The sequence below is a fragment of the Martes martes genome (assembly GCF_963455335.1).
Source record: "Martes martes genome assembly, chromosome: 10".
NCBI classification, from domain to species: domain Eukaryota; kingdom Metazoa; phylum Chordata; class Mammalia; order Carnivora; family Mustelidae; genus Martes; species Martes martes.
Window position 1 is genome coordinate 105,580,626 of NC_137898.1, and position 17,518 is coordinate 105,598,143.

Below are 17,518 nucleotides of genomic sequence, written 5' to 3' on the forward strand. Positions count from 1 at the left end.
TTTTCCTTTTTTGAGTCAGCATAAAGGTCTCTATCACTAGAAGCTGGTCTCTCTGTGTTGGTTAGAGATGAGGTGGTGATGCCTTGCTCCGGGGACTTCTGTAGCCGCGGCCCCCAAAAATCTGAACCCTCTTAAGTAAGCAGCCCCCCACCCCTACTTTCCTCCTCTCGCGCCACTGGAGAAGACTAAGAGGCCAGAGGAGACCAAGCGATGAGCCTCGTGGCCACTGGCTGCAGGAAACACGGAGCTGGTCCTTCCTATATGCCCCCTTCCCTTCTGATTCCATCCGGGCCCGAAGGTCCAAGCAGGGCATTTTGGAAAACATAGTGAACTCGGGGCCCAAAGGTCTGAGCACAAACCCTGACACCCCCTTCACGGTCTTACCGTGGACAAGTCTGTTAACCTCCCATGCTCCCCTCTGCCCATCAGGGAAATAGCAACTAGTATCTCCCTTACAGGGTGGCCAGAGTGCGTGAGGACAGCCTGACGGTGAATGCACTTAGCACAGAACCCGTCATGTACCAAGCACTGAAAATGCTGTTTCCAAATCCACTATTAGCTGCATGGGGTCGGGGGGGTGGGGGCGGCAGGGCAGGGAAGGAGCTCTGGAATGCCCACCCGCCTCGAGCCCAGACTTCCCTCCATAAGCTGTGGCTTGTGCTCCTCATCTCGGTGTCGACCACACTGATTTGCTCGCCTGGCCACGGGCACGGGTTATTGGACCCTGGGTGAGCCTGCTCGGCATTTGGAACCGATGACGGTGGAGCGCTGCCCAGCTAAATTTAAATGAGAACTGGAATGACTCATCAGGCCGCGGGTCAATGGGACAAAGAGTACCCTGGCCACCAGGGTACAAGAGATCAGCTTCTGGGGGTGGGGGCGGAATGCAGGTGCTCAGGACGTATGGGTCCCCAACGGTGCTATATGAACTAACACCTCTGGGGGAAAGCAGGCCCCAGACCAACATGGATGCATTTCCTCCCCTGCACGGCCAGTGTGCCATTTCACAACAAGAGCCATAAAAACACAACAGTGAACACACACGGAGCATTTACTCGGTGCCACCATTCCTTGCACTGGACAAACATTTGCCAGTGAATCCTCGTAACAACCCAGTGGGTAGGGACTGTTATTACGCCCGTTTTACTAAGGAGCCAAAAGGCACAGAGAGGTTAAGAAACACAACCAGTCACACAGCTGCTACGTCGTAAAATCGGGATTCAGGCCCAGATAGCCTAATTGGCTCGAAATACACATTTACTACGTGGAAAACGTCAGAGGTAGAGCAGTGGGGATGCCTCGGCGAATTTTTTTGTTGTTGTTAAAGATTTTACTTATTTACTTATTTATTTGACAGAGCGAGAGATCACAAGTAGGCAGAGAGGCAGGCAGAGAGAGGGGGGGAAGCAGGCACCCCACTGAGCAGAGAGCCTGATGCGGGGCTCGATCCCAGGACCCTGAGATCATGACCTGAGCTGAAGGCAGAGGCTTAACCCACTGAGCCACCCAGGCGCCCCAACCAAAAGAGTCAGGGCTTTCACCCAACGCCATGGATACAGAACATTTAAGAAAACCTTCCGTTACTGTGGATAATTCAGGAACCCTCCAAGGGGCACACTGAGGCTCGCCTGTGCTCATTTAGCAAGATTCTGAAGTCTCTCAGCTGGACTTGTTTTAAAGTCATTAATTTAAAAAAAATTAAAGTGATTGGAAATGTTTTTCCCCTGAATTAGCAAGAAATGAAAGAGTTGTGAATGGAGTTTGATTTTAACAGTTTAGGATAATCACTATTTTAAAGATTCATAAATAGAGTTCCTAGAACAAGCGGGCGGCGAACGTGTCGCTGAGCTGAGGCGTTCTTCCTTCCTCTCCCTCCAGCAATTAGCAGCTCCATCCAATAGTGACAGCAAATTAAAATGGGACTTTTCTCACTGAGATGAGAGAACAGGGCAGTTCCCTCCACTGGAAAGAAAATAAAAGAAATCATCTTCAAAATGTCCCAGAGTTCAGTCTGGAGCCCAACTGACTCTGTAAGTATTAAAAAATGAAGCCGGAGTAGACAGGAGTAAATCAGAGGGAGCCCCTATTTTAGCTGGCTGACTGCCAATCCAACACAGAGCCGAACGCAATTCGCAGAAAGGACCCCATGAAGACGTAAGGGTTTAAGGAAACTTCTTAAAGAACTCAACAATCCAGAAACAGCACATCTGAGCACCTCGTTTTACAAATGAAGGAATTAAGCTCAGAAGGAAAAAGAGCCCGACAACGATCACAGAGCTAAAAACCACACGGCAGAGTCTAGAGGCCTGGCCTCCGCCCTGGCCGGGCACAGCAAACACCCCCCGAGCCTCCTGCCGTCTTCCCAACTCCACAACTAACGACCTCTCCAAAGGCCAGATTTCCAGGAGTCCCGGGAGGAGATAAACGTAAGTCATTCATCACCCCCAAAAGGGCACTTCCTGGAAATAGAAATGGATTCAGAAGGGATTTGAGCAAATCTGTGAATGACAGAACAGCCACAAATAGCCGCTCAGAGAAGTCGGGCTCTACCTGACCTTTAGGACTGACGTCAAGGAAGATAGCCGTGGCCCCCAATGGTGATATCCGAGGGAAGGTGTTGGCACCCAAAGACTAGGTCAGATGGACCCGCCCCAGGACAGCAGTGTCCATGTGCTTATATGGCCTGGCGCAGAGCACTCAGGACTGGGCATCGGAAGGGGAGCCGGGCTCCTGACCCTATCCATTTATAGCTACGTGACCTTGGGCAAGTCACTTACTGGCTCCAAAGCTCCTTTTCCTCGTCTGCAAGGTGGAGCTAAAAATGGTCCACGATCCCTGATCCAAAACCCGTGGGTACTCCAGAAAGCCGAACTGTTGGGATTTTAGGAAGCTACTACGGACCTACAAAGATTTGCCAGTCCCGAAGGAGTCTAGGGAAGCACTCTGTAATCAAACACATTAATATTTTTGCAATGAAACATATGAATATTCAAGATAGACGGGATAAATATAGCCTCCCATCAGTTCCGATCAGGTTTTGCCACTCAATGGGTTGCACAAAACCTTTTAGTTTTCAGAGCTTTGCAGACCTCACATTCAGATAGGGGATGATGGACCTGACCGAGCCCGTGTAGGGAAGGCTGTGCGGTGGACAGGGAGAAAGTCACGAAAAATGCTTGGCAAAGAGAGAGCTACCACTGATCAAAGGCACTGTGAATATGACTGCTGTTGGCACACTCGTTCCCAGCAGAGCTGGCTTTGACCTCAGGGGCACCTAAAGCCGGCAGAATGATAAGAGGCGACCCAGAAGAGTGAGGGCAACCGCTGAGCTCCCCAAAGTGGCCGAAACCAAGGTCAACAGCTACTGGCCCTCTGGTCAACCGCTGAAAACAGAGCAGCTGGCCACCTGAGAGAGACCAAGGCAAGGGGCCAGGCAGAAATCTGTCATCTCAGCTACGTGGTGCGGGCACCCTAGAGCCGGCCCCAAGAGGCCTCTGGGAAGGGCTGCACACGTGGGCCCGGGGAGCTGGCTGAGATCATTCCTTGTGTTTCCCGAGCATCCCTTCGAGAAGCAGGCAAGAGTTCCTACTGTGTGTGCACAGGGTCCCGCTGTGGCCGGGCTAACGGTCTGCTGGAGGAGATCCAGAGGCCCCCGGGGGAACGAGGCCTGGCTCTGACTCTGCAGCACACAATTCAGAAACAGAGTCAGACGGAGACTGAGGGCTGGGAATGCGGACTCTGTTCACACCTCAGTCAACCACACCGCCTGCTGTAATCTTATCAACCGGTGTGTCTAACTCGGAGAAGGAGAAGGTGCACGGGGGTCAGGTGAGCCGGTCCCTAGCTCATCCCTGGTTTATCAGATCCAGCGAAGCCAACATGCAGAACAGCTCCGGTGTTTCAGAGACAGAGGCAGAGAGAGATGAACCTAGAGAAGGAGTCCGGGAGCCGGCTGTGACACTCCCTCCCTCAGGTACTGTCCTCTGCGATGGGAGCACACTGGAGAAGAAGGTTGTGGTGCCCAGAACTTGTTCCTCATCTGCCTGGAGGATGTGGCTGGCCTTTTGGGTCTGCTGACTTTCTGGATCCTTCAGGTAAGGGAGCCCCGTTTAATTTACCCAAGGAGCCTCTGCCCTGTCTTTCCACGGGTCCCTGACGACAGGTGATGCTGCCTGCACGTCCTTGTCGTGCACCGCGGGGACCACCACCTCCCTGTTCTACCCTGTCGGAGGCTCCGGCTCCCTCTCACCAGCCTGGGGCTGCTGAGGCGACCTGGTGGCGGGATTCAGAGGACCCCTCCCTCCTGCACTGCTTCCCTGCCTCCCCCCGCCCCCGCCCTCTGCGCCCTCTGTTCCACGAGAACCCAGGCAACAAGACCTGCTGGATACTGAACCGTCAGCAACGCTTTAGTCTGTGGCTTAAAAGTAAAATAAAAACGAAACCTGTCGCTTGCTGTTCCCTCACGTTTGTTGCTATGTTTACAGCCAACCGCCCAGCATCCGGACGCCGAAATCTCCCCCTCTGATTGTTCGGTCTTGCCCTCTGGTTTGTACCCGTAGTTGGGATGTGCAGGGAGGTACAGAGGAGAACAGGAATTAGGGAGTTCAGTCTGAATCCGGGAGTTTTGAGGGAGGGGGAAAAGCCCCCCCCAAGCTGCATCTGACCGGGAGCCGGGGGGCGGCTGTAGGAACATCTTCTCCTTTCCTTGATGTCTTCAGTCCCCACAGTTTCCACCCAAGGCCCTGCCCGAGGCTCTCGTTTCTTGGGCTGCAGGAGCTGACTTTCCACCCTCAGTCAAAAGCACCCTTGCCATGTCAGCAGCCCACAGCCGAGGATCCCTGGGCCAGGGCCTTCCCTTCATAAGCTCACAGGGACAGGACCATTCTCCACACTGCCTCATGGCCAGCACGGCCCCGGGGGAAGGCAGCGCTGTGGACACTACATTCTAAAACTCAGAGTGGAGACAGAGACCCGAACAAAATGGGGGACCGAAGGTTCTGTGGTCACCTGCACACTTCCCATGTGCCCCTCGCTCGCTGCTCTAGGGATTTCTGGAAGTTTACCAATTCAGCACCACCCTCTACAGACCATCTCCATGGAATTTTTTTTTTTAAGTTAGGCTCCACACCCAGCGTGGAGCCCGACACAGGGCTTGAACTCATGACCCTGAGATCAAGACCTGAGCGGAGATCAAGAGTCAGGCACTTAACCCACTGAACCACCCAGGTGCCCCATCCCCATTTTAAAAAGAGTAAAAGAGGGGCACCTGGGTGGCTCAGTGGGTTAAGCCTCTGCCTTCAGCTCAGGGTCCTGGGACCCAGCCCTGCATCGGGCTCTCTGCTCAGTGGGGAGCCTGCTTCCCCCCCTCTCTCTGCCCGCCTCTCTGCCTACTTGTGATCTCTGTCTGTCAAATAAATAAATAAAGTCTTAAAAAAAAAAAAGAGTAAAACAAAGCTCCAAAAGGTTACATCATGATCCCAAGCTCCCACGGAGACATGGCTAGTTCCACAGCCCGTTCTCCAGGGAATGTAACGTAGCCAGGCCTCTGCCTCTGCCCGGACAGCAGGTCCCACAGAATGGGAGCCTGGACCTCCTGGGAGGGTGGTATCTTCTGTAGCCCAGCCAGGTAGAGGCAACCAGGACCCGAGGAGACACAGGAATAACATGACTTTCTGCCATACCCCACTCCTCACAGCACGTATCTAAGAGAATTCATATCTGGGGAAGATGATAGATGTGTCTGGTCAAGTTTGGGGAGGAGGGTTTCCCCTTTGGGAAAGTTTGAGCAAAAATAAGCACATCTTCCGTCTATTTCCGAGCAGCACGAGCATCAGGAAGACACACCTCACTGGATGTTACTGTTCGCACCCGCCGGAAAAATTCGGCTACATTTAGCTCAGCGGCACTTTCCACAAAGTCAGTCTCACAGCCACCGATCAGGCAGGGCCGGAGCGGCTTCCAGCTGGGCGTGGGGTGACCAGCCAACCTCCAGATGCCTCTCCAGCCCCCACACCCTCTCACTCACACCCCCGCCCCTGTTCAGGTACAGGAGCAGCGGGCAGAGGAAGAGGGTTGCCCACGAAGGGCGGAACCCACCCAAGATCGGCAAAACAGCAGGTGAGAGGGCGTGCGGGAAATATTATCGTGGATGACAATGAAAGTGGCCTTCCTGACCCTGTTCACCAGACCCAGGGACCAGAGGGTAGAATGACGGGCACGTCATTACAACACATCCAAGTCAAAGCCAAAAACCCTCCAAAGCCAAACCCGGCCAAACCAGAACCCGATGGGTTCTGTCCATATTCACTCCACTTAGGAGGAGTGATTCTCAAAACCCTCTGTTGTGTAGACGTGATCCTCTCCAGCGCTAAGCGACTCCAAGAGGTGGCCAAGTGCCAGGAGACTAAGACCTGAATTTGAATCCAGCCCCGTCTCTTACCATCTATGTGACCCCGGGAAAGGGTCTTAGCATCTTCCTATGGGAAAGACGAGCACCTCCCCGGCCGCCCCAACTCAGAGGGCTGTTGTAACAAAAACGTGGCTCCAGGTAAAGCACTCAGTACTGAACCAGGCATGCCACAAGAGTTCAATGAATGGTCATCTCACAGAGAAAGAAACGGAAGCCAGAGGGGAGCCCGTGCTGGCCCCGAGTCGCATTTAATTCAACGTGAGCAGAGATGGGATGAGAATAAGACAGCAGGCTGCAGAATCCCAATGCTCATACCCATCCTTCCCCCTTGAATGTAAATCAACTCCCTCCAAATGTGTTTGCAGGGGCAGAGAACGAGGCAGGAGAGGAAGCAACATTCCTGGTGATAAACGTTCACCAGGAATGACGCGTGGAACCCGCAGCTGCTCCCATCAGCCCCTCCCGAGCTTGGAGCTGCCCAGAACCGGCCTTGGCGGGGAGCACTCCCCGGGGACCTGGGCACCTGTGTCCCTGAAACCCAGCAACATGGCCATGGAAGGGCCGTGGGAGACCCTCTTCCCCAATCCCACTTCCTCTTCTCCCTCCTTCCAGCTTATTAGTCACTCCAGGCAAAGGCGACCAGACCCAACAGCAGAAAAACCATTAAATGGGAACCCAAAAATAAAAAGCGAGAGAAGAGCTGCGCCTGAGGATTCCCCGATGCTTAGGGAAAGACCCCAGACCCTCTTGCCACATGTGAAGAGTATGCCCCCCACCCAAGCCAGGACTTGGAAAAAATGGGGGTTTCTTTACAAAGAGCAGCGAGGCCAGGGCAGCCAGGCCCCAGGCGCAGGGGTAGCTGGGTATCTGAAGGCGGGGTGTGCAAGGCAGAGGGCCGGGGCTGGGATGCGGGGTGCGGGACCCGAGAGGGCCTACCTGTGCTGCTCCACGGCCTCATTGTCGGGGAGCTCCACCCCGCACACGCTGCACTGCTCCCCGATGGTCCGGCTCTCGGACTTCATGCCCACAGCCAGCTCCCCCAGCTTGTTGAACAGCTCCCTCTGGATGAAGCCCTGGGGCAGCAGCCCCCCGTAGGTGCTGAAGTCCATGGACACGGCCAGGGCAGGCTGCACGTGGAGGCCCGAGGTCACCGACGACGGCATGCTCAACACGGCGTCGGCCTTGTGGTTGGGCAACACGGAATAGAGGCCCAGGTGTTTCTCGGCTGGGGGCGCGGGGTGCTCGGGTCGGCCCGGGGGGCCCTGGCCAGCCTCGGTGGGAGGCGGCAGCTGCTCCGCGCTCTCCTCGCGCCCGTAATGCAGCTCCCGGGCGCTGGTGATGACGCTGCTCCGAGTCGGGGTCCCAGGCCCCTCTTTGCCCCTTTCCTCAACTTTGTCCCCCACGGTGCCTGCCATGCTGGACTCGGTAGCCCCAGGGCTGTCCTGGCCGGGCACCTCGTCCACCTGCATCATCTCTGTCTTCACCTCGGCCACCCCAGCGTGCCTCCCGCCTCCAGCCAGAGTCAGCTCCTCGGGCCCCGAGGGAGGCTGGAGCGTTCCCTGGAGGAGAGACTGTCCTATGGTCATCAAGCTGTCCACCGCAGCCTTGGTGGGACTCATGGCCGAATGACCGAATGAGGTGGAGACAGAAGGGCTCTGGTCCACCATGGGTCCCGGGAGGCTCTGTGCGGCCACCCTGGCGTACCCGCTCTCCTCGCTGGAATGCTTCGAGATGAAGATGTTCTTGAGGTACCGAGCTTTGCGGTCCTCTTCCTCCTCGGCCGCACCATCTGCCATGGTGGCCTCCGTGTCATTGTCATCTGAGGCCTGGATGGTCTCCAGGATCTTCAGGCACTGCTCCTCTAGGTACTCGATCTCTAAGATCTCGGCTGCATACAGCAGGTCGTCCAGGTCCTCCGCCTTGGCTTGCAGCGTGGCCGTGTACGCGTACTCCAGAATCTGCTGGAAGGTCTTTGGCGAGAGGAAGTCCAGGGTATAGTGCTGGCTGTTGCGGTGGAAGAGGATCTCAAACATCTTGCTGGTGCAGGCCAGCACGGTCCGGTGGGCATGGAACTCCTGGCTGTCCACCATGATGACCACGTCGCACAGAGTCCCCGCCAGCCGCATCTGGTTGGCCTTGCACAGGAGCCCCGTGGGGTGGCTGGGGTTCTGCAGCTGGATCATGCCCATCTTTGTCAGATCCATGGTGCTCCCCTCGGCTTAGGCATGAGGCTCTCTTTCCTTCCTGGCTCTGCGTGGCGGGGCTGGGTGCGTGTCCTGGGCCAACGGAGAGGGCTATGGGGGACAAGGGAGGGGCAGGAAATGAGATGAGAGGACAGAAGACAGATTAGTGTCTCTAAAAAGAAGGCGTCCGACAACACAGCGCCCCCATAGGTCCCCCTCCCCGTGAGACAGTCTCGGCAGTTGTGATGGGGGTGGGAGGAAGCTTCCTAGAACTCTGCACATGTGCCCTTGGGAGCCCAGGTATGAGGAGGGTAAAGAGAAGGTTCTGCTCCAGCATATACCTCATTCACTGCTCTGTGATGTCTGTTGGCTGGAGCGAAATGGGAATTACAGTGAAGCCTTGTGAGTCCTGGGCTTTCCTGAAGCCTGAGAGCAGGGCCTCCCATACACGCAACAAGGCCCGTATGCGTTAGGAGGCAGAGTCAGCCCACCCTTTGAGAGTTTCAGCCCTTCCTTTAGTCCATGAAAGCCCAGGATCTCACTCTCACGTCCCCTGTGCAGTAAGCCTCATCTTCTAAACAAAGTTTTTCTACATCCTGCCTTGCTGCGGTAGCCGGGGGAACACAGGCAAGCCCACCTGGGACGTGCTGCCGATAGTCCTGGCCCACGGCAATCTACGAGTTAGGCTGTACCTTCTCTGGCCCTCCCACGGCCAGGCAGTACCTTCCAGCCTCTGCCCTTGCCCTCTTCTCAGGGGTTCAAGGGACTGACCCACAGACACCTTCACCCCACCCCCTCAGGCACCAATGGGAACACACATAACCCTCACGCTACTTTGGCTTACTTCCATGCATAGGTGCCTCAGAGCTATTGCACATGCAATTGGAAATCTGGACCGCGTGTGCGTGGGCATGTGTGTGCAACGCAGCAGCCAGAGAGGCACAGTTAGCACATGTATACATGCTTCTAGGACATGCCACACCTACCTCCTGCCCACAAGTGCCCAGTGGGCAAGGGGATCTATCAGATGCAGGAGAAGAGGTCACAAAAGACCTAGAAGAGGTCATAGGAAATATGCACCCCTCTAGCCAGCAGTGCACAAGCGAAGTACATGAACTCCAAGCATGTCCCACAGGCTCCAAAGTCCTGTGCCCACGAGTAGCAATTGGTTTTGGACCTGGCTTGGAGGCACCAGAAGGGAGACCCGCACCAGCGTCTACCAGTATGAAGAGAGAGGAGGCTGGAGACAAAGGCTTCTCCCAAAGCACTGTTTGGGATCGGTAACAGGGCTCTGGGACTCCCTCGCCGGTTTAAAGTGTTAGGAAGACATCACCCAGACCCAGGTGCTCCCCCCCCACCCCCCGCCCCGGCCTTCCTGGGGCCAACGCCACAGTGAAATGAAGTGGAAGCACAGCTGAAGGCTGGCTCTCCCTGGCTCTCCAAACAGGGCTTGCCTCCGCCCCCAGAAGGAGCCCTATTGGCTCCAGAGCCACAGATCTCACGCGGAAAGGGTTAACAGGACGGCTAGACAAGACACTTTTGCTGCCCACCCTGGGGTGGGGACTAAGGCCGTCCAGAGTGGAACTGCCACTCATCCGCGCCTCGCCACCGTGCGTGCGCTTTCCTTCAGACCCGGGGGCTTCGGAGAACGACGAGGGGCCTTCGCGAGAATGGAAGCTGGACCACCCGAATTCCTTCCCCAAAGCAAGCGCCCTGGGTCCTGCGGGAAATCAGGGTGCTCTCGGGCAGCCGACCCCCCACCCACGGCTCTGCGCCCGGGATCAGGTGGGCGCCGGCTGCAGCGCTCAGCCGGGCGGCGCGGGGGAACGCCGGCGCTCAGCCGCTGGAGCTCCGGGGGATCGATCTGGCTCTCACACGCCCCCAGTCCCCGCCACCCCCACGGAGACTTGAAAGCGACTTCGGCAAACTTGGGGAAGCAACTTTTCCCGGGGAGCCAGACGGCGGAGAGAAAAGGAGCGGGTTAGGGAAGAGGGAAAGCGAAAGAGACCCTGACGAAAGGCGAGAGTCCCGGCAGGCTGGACGCCTGGGCGAGAGCGCGAGGCGGCGGACCCGCCCCGCGGCGAAGGGGAAGCACAAAAGCCCGACACCGAGTTGTGGAAGGAACGGCGAGCAGGGAGCTGCCGGCCCTCCCTCTCCGACCCAGGGCCGTGACCCCCGGCAGCGACGGGCAGGGTGCCCGGCCGGGGCACACGGCGAGCGTCCCGGGGAGCGGGCGAGTGAATCGCCGCACAGCGCGTCCGTGCGTTCCCGCGGGTCCGCGGGCGGGCGAGACGGTGCGCATTTCGAGCGCGTGCGGGAGCGTTCGAGGGGCTGTGCGAGCGAGCTGCCGGCGCGCCGGGCTGGGAAACGCGTCCCGAATGCATCAGGTGCAGAGCCGGGGCACCCACCGAGCGCGGCCCGGAGCGCACAGCGAGCACCGGCGCCACGGCCGGTCCCGCCCAGGGCCGAGGAGGATCTGGGGCTCCGCCACGGCCGCCCCTCCCCCCCCAAAAGGGTGGGGGCTCAAGTCCAATCAGGAAAAAAAAGCCCACCACGTTTTTCAAAGAGAAAGCAAAACCCAAGTGAATCCGAGTCCTGTTCCCCTCCGCCCCCAGATCCACTCCTCGGATCCTCCGATTCTAGCTTCCCAGTCGGCCGGCGAATAAACACAAATAAAGCACAACCCTATCGCGCCCGCGCACCGGTCCGCATACATATGAGCACCCACCGGTTCGCCGCTCCTCCGCCGGCCCCTGGTGGTACAAAGCCTCCGGTTCCCCGACCCACCGCTCGCGCCTCCAGCACCCCCCAAGACCGCTCTGCCCCCCACCTCTCACCCCGACCGTGCCCTAGAGAGGAAGGGTTGGGGAGGCAGCTGCGCCCAAGCTGACAGCCGGGGCTCCCCTTCCAGCCGACCCCCAACCGGCGGTGGCGACGGCTGCCGCAGCAGGAAGGGAACAAGCCGAATAAAATAAGGCACCAGCCCGGCGGCCGAGTGGCCGAAGGGAGCGCGCCCCTCGGACCTCTCCAGCCCCGGGGCGCCCCGGCGCGCGCCTACGGCTGAGCGGTGCGCCCCTCCCCGGCCCCTCACTCACCGCTGCCGAGCCGGGCGCTGGGGGTGGGTGTGCGTGCCTCTTGGGGGTGTGTGCCTGTGTCGGGGAGGGGTGTTGCTGGGAACTGTTGCTCTCGGTATCACGGCGGCAGCGGCGGCAGCGCCCGGCAGTTCGCAGTACCCGCTCTCATCGCCCTCAACTCCTCTCTGCTGCGAGGTTAGCAAATCACCACCGGCTGCGGCGCCTCCGCCGCGTCCCACGTCAACGCCGAGCCCCCTCCCCTGCGAGGCCCCGGCGCCTCTCCATCTTTAGTGCTGGCGGCCGAGCCCGGCTCGCTGCCCACAGCTGCCCCCCTTCCCTCCCCCCTCCCGCGCCGTCCCCGGGCTCAGCCCGCCCACCCCCACCCCCACCCCCCTCCCGCACTGGCCGAGCCCGCGCGCGCTCCCCGCCCCACCCCTCCCCTTCCCGCCTCCCCTCCCTTCCCCTCCCTTCCCCGCGCGCGGCGCTCTGGGCTTCGCCTGACATCTAGCTGCTGCTGGGGCGCCGGCGGCCGCCGCTCAGCCGCCCAGCGGAGAGGGAAGAAGGAGCTCGCGGAGAGCGGTGCCGGGGACTCGGAACCCTCCGTGCCGGCAGTGGAGTTGAGGGGCGAGGAGCAGCCCCCGCTTTCAACCCCAGGCTTTTTATTTCCTTTGGACACGGGTTTTCTTCTTCCCTGCTGCCCCAGGCGCGGAGTTTCGTCCCCGGCTCCGGTGTTTGCCTCGATTCTGTGTGTGTCATCTCGCCTTTCACTTTTCTCCTGGCTCGGGGCTGCATCCCCTGTACCCCGACATCGGTGGCAGAAGGTCCCTTTCTCAGCCCAAGCCCAGGCCTTCTATGCCTACGGCATCCCGATTGCGAGAAGTCTCCGGGCGCGCAGTTCACAGGCCCTGGGGAGCCTGGTGCCAGAGGGTCCGCGGGGACCAGTCGTGGAAGGGAGAGCCCTCCCCCACTTTAGCAGTGGGCATCCCGGGAGGCCGAGGTCGAGGCCCGAGAGGAACTTTCATCCCTCTCAGTCCTGCGCATCCCCTGGGCTTTGGCCCCCCTCCACCCCCGCCCCCCGCCAGGGAACCTGGTTGGACACAGTTCCTGAGAACAGCATCCTGCTCAGGCAAAGCCTTCAAGGGGCGAGTGAAAGCTTGAAAAAGCTCCAGAGCCCCCCACCCAACCCCCTGCAAGAGCCTCCTCCTCTCAGAGGGCTGCTCCACTTTAGAGAGTGGAGCTGAGGTCACTAACCTCGGGGATACAGCCACCAGAAGAAACCTACCGTTCCTCTGGCGGAGGAGAGTCCCCTTCTGCCCCCTTTTCCTGGAGCTTAGCGGTGGTAGGGGGCCAGAGGTGCGAAGCTCTCTGGTGAGCACAGGCCTTGGCAGCTGGCTAATGTCCGGGATGCTGGGGGTGAAGGTGGTGGTGGAGAGCGCCCTCCCTGGGTCTCCGGGCTATCAGCCCTGGAGGTCACGCAGTCAGCATCTCCAGGCTTCAGTCAGGGAGACCTGAGTCCCCACATTCTGTCCCTAACATGCTGCTGGGTCAAAGGTTTGCACAGGACTCGCATGCAGTCACATTCCAATGCTTGTCTCCGGTACTGCCCCAGACCTAGAGTGAGACCCCAAGAACTGTAGGGTCATGGAAGGTGGCAGACACCAACTAGAGGCAAAAATCCGCTTCTGGGCCACTAAAGGCCGGAGTGCAAAGTGCTCAGAATTACAAGAACGGCTAAGGGGGGACAGTCCCAGGGACAGGAAGTTCCATCCCTGGAAGCATGCTCCAGTCTCCTAGCAAGGAAAGGGCTCAACCCGGCCCGAGTCAGAGGAGAGGAGAGAGCAGAGAAGCCCACTTGGAAGTGAAGGGAGGGAGCCAGTTACCCTTAGACAGTCCTGAATACAGTGACACCTAACCAGTCCCTGGAGAAGCCCGGTCCCTAGGTATTCATTTTGATTAACAATAAAAAGCAATCCGGGTTACGGACTGTTTTTCTAGCTAAGGTCTACACTATCTGCAAGACGAAAGGCATTTAAAGGAAGTTAAGAAACTGGTCTGCAAGGAGAGCACGAGGAGAGGGATGTAAGACCCTCCTAGTGCCTCACCAGGGAAAGAGAAGAAATGACCATTGAACTTGTTGAGTCTCTGCCCAGAGATGTTGCCTGCGGAAGGCTGCCGCCTTGCCATCCACATCCACCTGCCAGCCCCTCCTAAGCGCAGTAGCAGGAGAGGCACACAATTAACCCTTGATCCTAATCTCTTATTAATCCTCAAATCAGAGAAAGAGAGAAGCCTTGGAAACAATGGGAGAGCAAGAACAATCCCTCCACCGCCCTGAACTCCCCCCACCCATCCCATGCCATATTCACTGGATGTGAAAATCTCCCTTGCTTCATAAACTCTGCCCATTAAAAAAGCCCAGCCCTTGTTAGTAAGTGTTAAAGAGAGATTAATGCCTGAATTTAAGAGGTGGAGAAGGTAACAAAAAAGGAGGAAGGCAGGCGAGGCTGTGGGCTGAAAGCCAGCATTGGGCTCCAAGCATTTCCACTTAGCACTGGAGGCTGGCTGCAGGGCGGTTTGATAAGGTTTATTGGGCCCAGATAAAGCAGCAGCAGCTCCCTCACCAAAACTGGCACCATTTATAGCCAGAGTTGTGTCCTTGGGTCCCCCGAAAGCCGATGAGAATTCCCAGTTCAGAGATTTCATATGGCGGCACCGAAAGACAGTGGGGTGGAAAATCACAGGAGAAAACTCTCTCTCTCTCTGATGTTCATGTATTTGTAGTGATTTTTTTTTTTTTTTTTACTTGAAGGGTATGGTAAGGGAAGCTGGGACATCAGTTCAGACAGGTCTAAAAATAGGAGAGACCTCGGTCTTACCAGACCATGCTAGAGACTGGGGAATAGATGAATTGACCTTTGAATAGAATTCCACATTAAATCTTCCTATTCCCTCGTCTCCTCCTTCTTATTCACATACCTTCCACGGGTAGCAGCCTTTAAGAGCGCTGGAAGAGGGTTTCTGGAAGAGGGGCTTTGTTAGGTCTAAGGGATCTTACAGGGAAGAGACAGCGGGAATAAGAACTCATTCTGAGCACAGACCACGCATCTTAACACATTACCTATCCTGGGGTAGGATACCTACCTTAACACATTACCTATCCTTGTTACAACCCTATTCAGGCAGGTGCTAGTATTGCCCCCATTTCTCAGATGGGAAAACTGAGAGTGTAAGCATCTTACCCAAGACCGCAGAGCTGAAGCTTTAGATCAGACCATTACAGAGCTCATTATAGAGATCATTACAGACCGTTTGCAGAGCTCAGGATCTTCACTTCTAGATGGTACAGCCTCTAGCAAGATAGAACAAGGGAAACGGGGGTTTGATTTTCCTTCTCCTCTTCCTCCCCTGAGGCAGAGAGCTACCAGTAAGCCTGGCAAGCTGAGGACCAAGCCATTCCCCACTGAGTGGTGCCACCAGGTAAACAGGCTTAGGTCACCTTCCCTCCTTCCTCAAAATCACAGGCAAAAGTTGAGGAGGGAGTTTTGAATTACAATACAACGTCAACCAAACAGGTGCCCGGGAAGAAGGCAGCGGCGTGGTGTTTTGAGTATTCTGTATTCGGATTGAGTGTTAATGAAATGTTGCAACTCATTTTGTTCCAACGCCTCAGCTGGAAAATAGTTGTAAAATGTAAAGGTAGACTTTCCTATCATGATAAATAAATCAAGGACTCCTACCTCTGGGGGGAGAAGCAGCTACTTTGCATACTAAAACCTTGAGATGAGTCTGGAATAAAGCCTTTTCACGGAGGGAGGGACGCAGGCAGTGAAACCCTTGAATGGAAAAAGTCCTCAGCAACTGAGAACTCCAAGTTGCCCCTGGAAGACATACCAGCTTGTCACAGGCACCCTCAGCTCTCTGCCCCCCTGGGAACTCCGGGGGAGATACTGCAGACCTACTCTGGCCTTTCCTGGAGGCAAAGGACCTTACAAGGCTTCAAGGTCATAACTGCAGATATTTACTAGGTGGATGGAAATGACGTCAAAAACTAACCAAAGTCAAATTTCGCCTCCCTGACTAGATGGATGGCTTTCTCTGGTTCGTCTTTTTTTTTTCCCCCTTAACTATGTTAATTCTTTCGTGTCACTTTTTTACATGTCCCCTCCAAAACCCAGAGGGGGGAAGTAATCAGGTGACATGTGGATTCCGGTTAGTTGGAGCACAGAAAACCAAATGAGAAGATGACCTCTCTAATGAGTGACTACCATCTGTTTTCCCGGTGGAGCCCTGGCTAGTGGTATTTACAAACCTGGGCTTTGACTCCAGGTGCTGGGCATACCTGTCCTGTCTGTTGGGCAGAGAGTGGCTTCTCCAAGGGGGAAAGAAGAGGGGCTTTTTTTTCTTTTCGCTCCTGAGGCCTTAGGTCACTGTGACCCCAAGATCTTCATGACTGAGGAAGAGAAAGCTTTTCCTCCTCTCTCTGTTCCCCAGCATATTGCAAATGGTGTTGGGACCTTAATGTTGTCAACTCAGATAGCAAATCTGAGTTGTTATTAGCGCAAAGATGCCCTGAGGGGGTAGGCAGTGTGGATGAAATCTGCAACGGATGTTATGGGGAAGTGTGTTTATAATTATAATGGGATTTAATGTACACTGGGACCAGATGATGGCAGCTATTTAAAAAAGAGATGTCTAATAAGAGAGGCCCCTTAATGACAGGCGGCAGGGCTCAGGTTATTATGGCAGCAGCACGAGGTTTCACTGGGGGTCACCAACCATGTATTAGTTTTATGGGGTTTCTGACAAAGCTTTGGGATGTGACCATCCAGCCCCTGTTATCCTATCAGCTACTGGACATCAACATTAATGTTGCTGCCTTCGAAAGGGGCACCTGCACTTAGGAGAAAGGCATTCTCTCTCTCTCTCTCTCTCTCTCTCTCTCCCTCTCATACACAGAAGCACAAACACACAGGCCCCAGGCCAACACTGAGTAGTCTGGTCTTTCTGAAAATCTGCTTTGCTCTGAGAAAAATGGCCTCAATTTCAAAACTAAAATTGTGTAGCCATGGAAGGGTGCGGTTTCCATACAGTATTCGTGAAATGAAGCAACGGGGTTCCCATTACAAGTAATGGGAGTCCCACCGCTAAATCCCCAGGCACCATGCTGGAAATTAACCCCCAAGTCCTCATCACACACAGGGCCCTTTTTTTTTTTTTTTTTTTAACACTTCGGTGTTTCATTGTGGGGAGGCCAGGGAGAGGGGAAGTATGCCACGTTTTCTTATAGTGTTTAACATTAAATAGGCAACTGTTTAATTTTTGAGGTGTTTAATGGTGTAGATTTCAATCCGAGGCAGCTGGCTGTCCTCCAGCAGGAGCGCTCTAGTTCTGCTCAATGCCGAGCAGGGCGTGCATGGAGAGAGGGTCACGTTCCTAGAGATGCCTCGTGGTCTAGAGAAGCATCATGGTCTAGAGACATAGCTCCTGTCCCAGGGGCAGTATTCCTTCTCTTTGTCCCCCACGGTAGAGAAGTGCGTGAAACGTCCCGAGTTCAGCTAATGCCGGCCTCCTCTGCGATTCCTGTGTATCCGTCCATCCACTATGGCCAGTCTCAGAGATCTGGAAGAATATTTCATTCATCCTGACAAGAACAAAAGACACGGGCTACGTGACACCTGAACTTCCCGGTTCAGAAGCTGAATTTCTGGAGAAGGTACTCGGCCAATGCAAGGGGTATGTTGAGGGCACACCAGCCACAAGACGAAACAATTTTACTCAAGACAGTTCATGTAAGCCAATCATGTGAAAATTATTCTAGCAAAACAAGCACTGGTCTCCCATGGAGTGGAATT

The 17,518-nt window shown here is 55.9% G+C and overlaps 1 protein-coding gene across 3 annotated transcripts in view; it reads right to left on the reverse strand.

The window, feature by feature from the left end:
* ZBTB16 (zinc finger and BTB domain containing 16) overlaps window positions 1–11,986 on the reverse strand; it is a 177,626-nt gene extending 165,640 nt beyond the window's left edge. Inside the window, exons 1-3 of one of the 3 annotated variants that reach the window (XM_080815628.1) lie at window positions 11,688–11,875; window positions 9,579–9,645; window positions 7,346–8,703 (exon numbers count right to left, since the gene is read on the reverse strand). In XM_080815628.1, the coding sequence (XP_080671754.1) occupies window positions 7,346–8,613 (1,268 nt within the window). In that variant the 5' untranslated portion in view covers window positions 8,614–8,703; window positions 9,579–9,645; window positions 11,688–11,875. Of the gene's footprint in view, window positions 1–7,345; window positions 8,704–9,578; window positions 9,646–11,320 lie in introns of all 3 variants that reach the window. The other 2 variants (XM_080815627.1, XM_080815629.1) reach the window with 2 other exon arrangements.
* Window positions 11,987–17,518: the final 5,532 nt, after the last annotated feature.